The 9,587-nt window shown below is 36.9% G+C and overlaps 1 protein-coding gene across 2 annotated transcripts; it reads left to right on the plus strand.

Moving 5' to 3' along the window:
- The first annotated feature begins 580 nt into the window (after nucleotides 1-580).
- Nucleotides 581-9,370, plus strand: LOC143877989 (sucrose synthase-like). Of its 2 annotated transcripts, none has more exons than XM_077380360.1 (17): nucleotides 581-850; nucleotides 1,900-1,974; nucleotides 2,161-2,303; nucleotides 3,169-3,298; nucleotides 3,380-3,531; nucleotides 3,636-3,828; nucleotides 4,414-4,532; nucleotides 4,695-4,911; nucleotides 5,013-5,108; nucleotides 5,315-5,488; nucleotides 5,929-6,045; nucleotides 6,157-6,323; nucleotides 7,085-7,309; nucleotides 7,551-7,869; nucleotides 8,311-8,555; nucleotides 8,652-8,790; nucleotides 9,066-9,370. In XM_077380360.1, exons 3-17 carry the CDS (start codon nucleotides 2,206-2,208, stop codon nucleotides 9,096-9,098), a joined length of 2,424 nt encoding a protein of 807 aa, XP_077236475.1. In that variant the 5' UTR covers nucleotides 581-850; nucleotides 1,900-1,974; nucleotides 2,161-2,205; the 3' UTR covers nucleotides 9,099-9,370. The 2 variants fall into 2 exon arrangements, with proteins under 2 accessions (XP_077236475.1, XP_077236474.1); XM_077380359.1 differs by lacking the exon at nucleotides 581-850 and adding an exon at nucleotides 882-1,026.
- The last annotated feature ends 217 nt before the right edge of the window (nucleotides 9,371-9,587 follow it).

Genomic DNA, 9,587 nt, shown 5'->3' on the forward strand with positions numbered 1-9,587 from the left:
GACAGACGGACAGGCCTAAACGACATGTTTTTAGCCAATTGAAACTCAGCCGTGCGACTGTGTTTTTTGGGAGACGGCATAGCTAAAACAACCTCCATTATAATTATAAAGTGAAGTTCCTAGATAAAACTTTGGGCTGTCGCCTGTCGGTGGCTCAAATAATCATGAAACAATGGAAAAACAATAAACTTTTCCAAAAACTCAAGCGGGGCCATAATTGCTTTGTCATCTAACCCTCAAAGCAAAGTCCAACCAAATGGAGGGTCAAGATCACGCTCTAATGTCAAACATATTTGGCTCCTCACACGATCGAATCCTTTTCCTTTTAACAGTGGTTTTTATAGTATAATAATCCTCAGACACGATTTCATCGGATGTCATGCAATTTAAACCGAGTTGTACACGAAAAACTCGCCGAGGAATCCTACAAGATTTCCTGAAATCCGCTCTCTACGCCTGAACACATAAAAAGGCAAGTTGCTTTCAAAATCCCGCAAAATTTTAAAATCCCACAGAGAGTCCACACCCACCTCCAACCAAAAGGTCCAAAACAGGGGGAAAAAAAACAAAGAACATAAAAAGGCAAGATGCTTTCAAAATCCCGCAAAATTTTAAAATCCCACTGAGACTCCACACCCACCTCCAACCAAAAGGGTCCAAAACAGGAAAAAAAAAAGAAAAAAAAGGTAAGAACTCGGAAAAGGAGTTTTCAACCTTCCAAGTACGAACACCTTGGGGAACAAGATAAAGAAAAAAATAATAATAAAAAATGGCGCAGCGGTTCTGCAACAGTAAATCCGGTCCTAGCAAAAAGCGGTTTTGTACAGGAAGAAGTTCTAAGGAAATAGAGGCATGTTTCTAATCAAATCTATAATTAATCACAAAGTTTTATTTTTTGCTATTTAAAGGGACTCAGGACAGAGCACTTACTCCATTCTCATATGCATTTGATTCGTTCTCGTTTTGCATTTGTTCCCTGCGTTCTCTGTTCTTGATCATCTTCTATTTGTGTTTCTTCTTTTCAAGGTAAAATAGATGTTTTTGATCGATGTTTCTCGGTGAAAATTTCCTCCTTTTCTCGTGCATTTTCTATTGAAGATCGTCGTCTTTTGACTCTGATCTTTTTGCTGATTTTCAACTCCTGTTTCAATGAAAAGAACGCTTTTCTCTTTACGAATTGTCTGTTAACGATTTTCCTTCTTGTATGTGGAATTGCGCTTTCGATTGGACGTTTTGTGGTTGAAAATTCCTATTTGGAAGGCTAGAAAATGCTGTACAGGTTTTCTGGTAAAACGATTCCCGTTTTCATAAACAAAACTGTAATTTATTGTGTTAAACGGGTCAGTTTATCTCGTTTGGTTAACAGATCTTCCATTTAGCCACGTCTTTGAACGTTCTCGTTTTTTGACCCAAAGATGAGAGAAATCTCTCTCTCTCTCTCTCTCTCTCTCTCTCTCTCTCTAGCAGTTATTCCGCTTACGATCTATTAATTCCGATGTAACTTGAGGCATATTTACATGTTTGCCATTTTCATCTTTTTCCTTTTTCTGTTACAGTTTTTCCTAGGATTTTTACAGTTCTCGTAAATGTTTCTTTCTCCACTTATTTTATAGCCGAAGTTCTTGAAAAATACGGTACGAGTTGAGATCTCGGCTGTTTCCTTTTTCTCGTAGTCTTCTTTTTCAGCTTTCTGTTAAAAGTCTTCAAAATTTATTTTTTTCTCTTTGCTACAACTTTCTTCACGTTATTCATCTCTTCTGGTCAATATTGGCTTCTAATATTCGTTACTGGATTTCAAATATTATGTCGTTGAATCGAGCTTCTGATCTTATCTTTAGATTAATCTCACATTTTCTGTAAGAAATTTCTCTGTTTTGAGAGTGGAATTTGTGGTGTCAGGTTGCATTTGTCCGAGGCAGAGCTTCTGCTGCAGTAGATCGGTAGATCTTCCAACTCCTTACTCTGTCTGTCAAGGTAATTCAAATTCATTTACTCTTCCAATTACGTATGGGAGTAGGTTTATAACTTCTGTTCTTCTAGATGAGGTTAGGTATTTAGGTCTGGTTTTGACTTTCCAGTCAATTTTCATCGCTTTTATAATGGACCTTTTGTTGTGTATAATTTCAAGTTCTGTTCTTTACATTATCTTTTGTGTTGCAGTCTGAAGCCTTTTTTTAGGCTTAAACCAGAGAGAGAAGAGAAGCCATGGCTGATCGCAGGCTAACTCGTGTTCACAGCCTTCGAGAGCGTCTAAGTGACACTCTGTCTGCTCATCGGAACGAACTATTTTGCCTTCTGTCAAGGTACTGGTTCTTATGTCGTTGTATTACTTTTATGGCTGTTTCCTTCCGCTTTATTTTAACTTGTAAAAACATGGAATGAAAGTGAAGAAGGCAAGATCATTTCAGTTCTTGACTGCACAATCTGTCATTTTTTCTGCTTAAATTCTCCTTTAGGACGATGAATTTGATCTTTTTCAATGAGTTCCTTTATCATCAGATCCTTAACATATTAGCTTGCTTCATTCCATCGAAACAATATTACTCATGATACCATACTCTGTGTGGGCTGATTATAGGAAACAATATTAAAAAAATGCACTCTCCTGATTGCATTTTAGGTAACCTTGGGCTTGTAGTAATGATCGTCTCCTCCAGTGATCGTCTATGTAAAGTGATCGTCTCCTCCAGTCTTATAAATCAGCTCTTTTCCAGTTGACTCCAAGTTAAATTAAGAAACTGAAAGATTGATTGCTATATGGAGTCTGATTTTATGAACATTAGTACGACACATTGATCTTCTTATGCTTCTACGCCTTCATGGACTTCCAATCCTCGGATAATCCTATCATTAGTGTAGTGCTCAAGCTTTTCAGCATTGTGTCTTTTGGATTTTGTAGGTGACGTGATCTCTGAAGCACACATTCCAAATATAATGGGTTTGGATGGGTCCTGTAATTTGATGCAAATGATTTGTATATCTTGTCTGCTTTATGGTTGCAAAAATCTTCTATTTTTGAGTTCTGATGATTGATCTGCGATAATCTTAATGCATTCAGGGCCCTATGATCATAAAAATGTGTGAGGGCTGAGTGTTCTAAAATTTATGGAAGAGTTGCATCCTTAGGCGTCTCATACATTTTTATTCATGTACTAATTGCCTTTGCAGGTATATAAACCAAGGAAAGGGAATCTTACAACCCCACCAGTTGTTAGCTGAGTTCGAAGCTGTAATACCTGAAGGGGACAGACAAAAATTAAAGGATGGTGGATTTGGAGATGTTCTGAAAGCAACACAGGTGAGATAGATGGCACTCAAAACTTTATTTATGTTCTCAAATCACATTATTATTATTATTGACTATGTTGAGGTGATACAGGAAGCAATTGTTATGCCTCCATGGGTTGCCCTAGCTGTTCGTCCAAGGCCTGGGGTGTGGGAATATGTACGTGTGAATGTGAATGAACTTGCCGTGGAGGAATTGAGCGTTCCCGAGTATTTGAAGTTCAAAGAAGATCTGGTTAATGGAAGGTAATTTCCATTATTTTAACAGAATATTTACATTGAAAGTCATAATCATCAGATATTTATGATTTTTACTTATTAATTTATTTTGCCTCGATTCTCTTGTGTAGCTCCAAGGATCACTTTACCCTCGAGTTGGACTTTGAGCCCTTCACTGCGTCTTTGCCTCGTCCAACTCTATCAAAATCCATTGGTAATGGTGTGCAGTTCCTTAATCGGCACCTTTCATCAAAAATGTTTCACGACAAAGAAAGCCTGCAGCCGGTACTTGATTTCCTTCGTATGCATAGCTACAAGGGGAAGGTAAATTCTGACTCTGGCCTTTAGTGCTCTCATCCATCCTTTATCTAGCTTATTGGATTTGTAAATCTTTTGAATCATATACTTTCCAGCAATGGTTATCCTGCTGCTTGTTGTAAATCCTCACAGTGTGATTGGATCCAGAGGATTCATGAACCACTGTATGCATTTCCAAATTCACATACAGGACTCATGTACCATAGCATATTTTGAAAGGTCATTTTAACGCAAGCTATCACAAAGACTTGTATGATATACTTTCAGTAAAAGAACAGTATGAAAATTGAAGTCTGGAGAATCATAGCTCTTCAAAAAAAAAAAAAAAAAAACAAAAAGAAGAAGAAGTCTGAAGAATCATCGACATTTATAGTCGTAAAAATACTAATATTTATACCGATCCTATAAATATTTAGATAAATACGAATTTTACTGATTTGCTTGAATCTTAAATCTTGTTAGTAAAAACATAATTATACAATAAGTAGGAGGGATAGTAGAAACATGGATTTGAAAAGGCTTATGGATGTTTGTTATTTAACTGATATATTTGACCATATTCTTTGGGTTAACTCTGGTAATGGTATGCAGACGTTGATGCTGAATGATAGAATACACAGCCTCAATGCTCTCGAATCTGTTCTGAGGAAGGCAGAAGAGTATTTGTCAATGCTCCCTCCAGAGACACAGTATTCCGAGTTTGATCACAGGTAGTTTACTTTACATTTTTCGCCTTATTCTGTTCATTTGGGTTAAATGACGATGCAAGTGCAATCTTGAATTACCTATGTAAATTCAAGACCAAAATCATAGATTCTGAAAGTTGTGATGGTTGAAGAGCTCAGCTTGTTTTGTGCATTTATGGTGTTCAGATTCCAAGAGATGGGTTTGGAGAGAGGGTGGGGTGATACAGCTTGGCGTGTACTGGAGATGGTTCTTCTACTCTTGGAACTTCTTGAGGCACCTGATCCATGTACCCTGGAAACATTTCTTGGAAAGATTCCAATGGTGTTTAATGTTGTCATTCTTTCTCCACATGGATACTTTGCCCAAGCTAGTGTTCTCGGGCTTCCTGACACTGGGGGGCAGGTATATTTCATGTTAATGAATAATTCCACTATTCCATTTTGATTTTCTAATATCAGTTTTGTGAAATACTTTTCTCGTGCTAATTAAATTTCTATTTGCAGATTGTTTATATTTTGGATCAAGTCCGTGCCTTGGAGAACGAGATGCTTCTCAGAATAAAGGAACAAGGCCTTGATATCACTCCTCGAATTCTTATTGTAAGTTTTGCGTAGATCTTCTTTTGCTATCCCTTAGTTGTGTCCTTGCCATAAACCCTACAAAGAGACCTTTTTTTTGCTAAAAGTTGGAAAATTGTGTTTTTCTTCTAGAAAGCTGTTTTTTTCTTCTTCCAAGTTTCTTGTCTCTTACAGTTGCGGGGACAATATTTTGGTGTTTCTTATGATGCTCATTTTTCTATACCCAGGTGACTAGGTTACTTCCAGATGCAACGGGGACTACTTGCGGTCAGCGTCTTGAGAAAGTCCTTGGAACAGAACATACAAGCATTCTGCGAGTACCCTTCAGGACTGAGAAAGGAATTCTTCGTAAATGGATCTCGCGATTCGATGTATGGCCCTACTTGGAGACTTTTGCAGAGGTAAAAGTGCAATTCACTTTATTGATTTTTCTTCACCATTAAAGCTAACCTTTTATACCCCGATTATACGTCCTTCTCATAGGAAATAAGATTCTTTTATTTTATTATTATTATTATTTTGAATGGTGAGAAATTTCATTAAAAAAAAACAAGGACTGAGGAGATACTTTTATTTTATTATAATCTTATTTTAATATGGATTTTTCCTAGTTTATCTTTCTGTGATGTTTTTTTAAGCAGCAAATAGGCCCATCTTTGTGTTTATTTCTTTGTTCTCAGCCTGCTCACTCAAAAGTGCAAATGCACAAAGTATTATTTGGAAATTATGTCATGCATGCAATATCTGCCACTAAATGATTGGCAAATTATTGATTAAGAATGGTTCTTATATTTCTCTTGTCTGTGTTCACATCTATTTTCTGATCTTTTTCTTTTTGCAGGATGTTGCACATGAAATTGCTGGAGAGATGCAGGGCTCTGCAGATCTCATCATTGGCAACTATAGTGATGGAAACCTAGTGGCATCTTTGCTGGCACATAAGTTGGGAGTTACACAGGTTTGTACAATAAAAGTTTATTTACCATTGGATGTCTACTTAGTAGATGCTGCTCCAACTGACATCTGTCATGAAATATTCTTCTTGACCCCTGCTTGTTGGCTTATGCAGTGCACCATTGCCCATGCATTAGAGAAAACCAAGTATCCCGATTCTGATATTTATTGGAAAAAATTCGATGAAAAGTACCATTTCTCCTGCCAATTTACAGCTGATCTATATGCTATGAATCATACAGATTTTATTATTACCAGTACATTCCAAGAGATTGCGGGAAGGTATTCTCCATTCCACTCTGCTTTTTTTGCTAATAGTATTGAAGAGGGAACTTTACAAAGGATTTTAGCTTCAAGAAACAAAACTTTAACATATCTTTTCTTTGCATGGTTTTCCAATTGCAGCATGCTTGCAATTTTTGGTTTGATGTTCTTTATGATAACACAAAGATCAAGAGCTGCATAGGTGGCTAGTTATACTAACTGAAGACTATATCTTCTTTTTAGTTTTTCTTTTGGTATTCACTTGCTTGATGCCACTGAAAGAGTTACAATGTTTAAGAATCAGTGTTTAAAATACTCAGTCGAATAACAAAATTGATCGAGTTAAACAAGTGGCTCAATTTCTTGAAAACCAGAGACAACTTGATCAAGTTCTTTATCAACTTGATACATTACTTCAGAAATAAGAAAATCAGAATGCAAGAGTAGAGAGATTGAGAGACAACTTGTTCAATTACTTCATCAACTTGATATATTACTTGAGAAATAAGAAAATCAGAATGCAAGAGTAGAAATTTTGAAACTTCGTTTACTCAATGGTAACCAATAACAGAATTGTGTTTTAGGAAGTCAATAAAAATTAATTTCAATCTTTTAGAAGCTCAGTAGCTATTTACTTTGTCTAGACTGTTCCATTACCATCATTAATCTTCCATGATCTTTTTATTTGAACTTTATAAATATAGGGTTATGCATTTTACTATGTTTCTACACACATGACTTTGTTTGGAGTGACTTCATTATATTATCCATTGTTCCAGCAAGGACACTGTTGGACAGTATGAAAGCCACACTGCCTTCACTCTTCCTGGACTCTACCGAGTGGTTCATGGGATTGATTGCTTTGATCCCAAATTCAACATTGTGTCACCAGGAGCAGATATGGCTATTTACTTTCCATATTCAGAGAAGGAAAAAAGACTCACTTCCCTCTATCCAGATATTGAGGAGCTACTTTACAGTCCTGTTCAGAACACAGAACACATGTCGGTGCTTCATTCTCACCCTCACTTTATGTTCATTTTATCTCTATATATATTTTTAGTCCAACGGAGACTTTCCCTCAGCTGCATCACCATTTTTAGGACTCCAAATACATTCTTTTATACATTACGGAACTAGCAGAATGTCGAAATTTTTGGGTCATTGTTTCTCGCATGCTATGTCTGATAATGCTATATATGTCTCTGGCTAAATTACTATGATTTTTCTTTGTGGTTCTTGCAGTTGCATGTTGAGTGACCGGACAAAACCAATTATATTTTCAATGGCAAGACTAGACCGTGTTAAGAACATGACTGGACTGGTTGAGTGGTTTGGAAAGAATAAGCGGCTCAGGGAACTCGTAAACCTTGTAGTTGTGGCTGGAGACCATGGGAAGGAATCAAAAGATCGAGAGGAGCAAGATGAGATGAAGAAAATGAAGTCGCTTGTTGAAACATACAACTTGAATGGCCAGTTTCGGTGGATTTCTGCCCAAATGAACCGGGTGCGCAATGGTGAGCTCTATCGTTATATAGCAGACACAAAGGGAGCGTTTGTACAGGTACTGTGCTCATCTTTCCTTGCAGATTTTTTGGTAAACATATTGCCATATGCATTCAATTAGTTCAAAAACAGTCTCTACATGGAAAAACCTCTCTTTTGTTTCCGTTAAAAAAATGAAAAACGTGCTCATTATAAACAAGATCTATTGTTATAGAAATCTGATGAGTCAAAAAGATTTTATTCATGAAAATGAAATCAGAGTCCGGATTTGGTTGTAGGAGCTTGTCAAAATCGAGTCAACTCTGCCTAGATCTGAGTTGATCATCAGTTCCCTTCACATTTTCAGCAAAGATGTAATCAAGCAGGGAATGATTTTGGTTTAGGAAAGTAGGAGTGCTTTTTTTTCTTGCTCCTTCACTGAATCCTTTTTTATGACTATTAGTTTAGTGCTGCTAATTACTTTTCACATAATCTGACTGTTTTTCCTCTTTGTTTCCAGCCTGCCCTGTATGAAGCTTTTGGACTTACAGTTGTTGAAGCCATGACTTGTGGTCTGCCGACATTTGCAACTAGTAATGGAGGGCCAGCTGAGATTATAGTAGATGGGACTTCAGGTTTTCATATTGATCCCTATCAAGGTGATAAATCTGCTGAGCTTATTGTCGATTTCTTTGAAAAGTGTAAGGGAGATCCATCATACTGGAATAAAATCTCTGAAGGTGGACTTCAGCGTATTTATGAAAAGTAAGTGATTCTTTCCCCTTTCCGTGCAGCTTAATACTTGTATTGTTTCCACTTATTGGACTGTAAGTCTCATTTCTTTCTCAATCCATGTTGCAGGTATACATGGAAGATCTATTCTGAAAGATTGATGACATTGGCTGGTGTTTATGGCTTCTGGAAATATGTCTCCCACATTGACAGGCGTGAAACCCGCCGTTATTTGGAGATGTTTTATGCCCTCAAATACCGCAAACTGGTAAAGCTCCTTTGCTATTCAAAAGCTTTAGAATAATTTAGAATTTATATTTTTTGGCAAATGTCTAATTCAAAATTGTAAAAGCATTTATGAATTGTTGGCATTCTTTCAGTTCTAAGTTTTAAATTACTAAGACATACTCAAAAAATATCTGAAACTGAAGTCATATGGCTTTTCTTCTACAAAGTTGTCATTCCTAAGACAAAGTAGTTGCCCACCTAGTAGCTTTTCCATAACTAATGCATTTTATTTTTCATTGAATTCTTGTATTTCAGGCAGAGTCTGTTCCTCTGTCCATTGATGAGTAGATCACAAAGGGAAGCTTCATTCCTCTCCACTACGCATGGAGAGGTCAATGCAGACGTGTGTTTTGTTTCTGTTTTCTCTCATCCTTTTTCGTTGTCTTGCGGAATAACCGGCACCCGGTGGGTTTTGTCTGGAATTGCTTGAGGTTGCAATGGGAAGCCATTGTTTTTGTGTCTTTATTATTGCCAGTAAAAGAATGGTTTTTATGTTACTGATTCTCATTGTATGGTTGAAGGCTTTATTTCCCGTAATACAGTTGGGCAGTTTTGTTAAATTGCATGCTCCATCTCTCTCTCTCTCTCTCTCTCTCTCTCTCTCTCTTAGGGCTCAATTTCTTTCATTTGTTTTATGCTGTAAAAATGAACATAAAACAAATTTTACGAAAGAAACGGAGCCCAATAGAAAATTTCAGCAAGACAAATTCTGGGCACTGATAAATCGACCCACATATCTCTCCTCTCTCTCTCTATCTCTAAGCACTGCCCTATATG

This window comes from Tasmannia lanceolata, unplaced genomic scaffold, assembly GCF_043159265.1.
Source record: "Tasmannia lanceolata isolate RefF3 unplaced genomic scaffold, GAP_Taslan_0.1 ptg000005l, whole genome shotgun sequence".
Classification (NCBI taxonomy): domain Eukaryota; kingdom Viridiplantae; phylum Streptophyta; class Magnoliopsida; order Canellales; family Winteraceae; genus Tasmannia; species Tasmannia lanceolata.

Excerpts from the sequence above, each read along its gene's own strand:
- LOC143877989 (XM_077380360.1), top strand. The coding sequence starts at position 2,206 with ATGGCTGATCGCAGGCTAACTCGTGTTCACAGCCTTCGAGAGCGTCTA. Across the intron at positions 2,304-3,168 it reads CTATTTTGCCTTCTGTCAAG|GTATATAAACCAAGGAAAGG; the intron begins GTACTGGTTCTT and ends TTGCCTTTGCAG. Across the intron at positions 7,870-8,310 it reads CAAAGGGAGCGTTTGTACAG|CCTGCCCTGTATGAAGCTTT; the intron begins GTACTGTGCTCA and ends CTTTGTTTCCAG.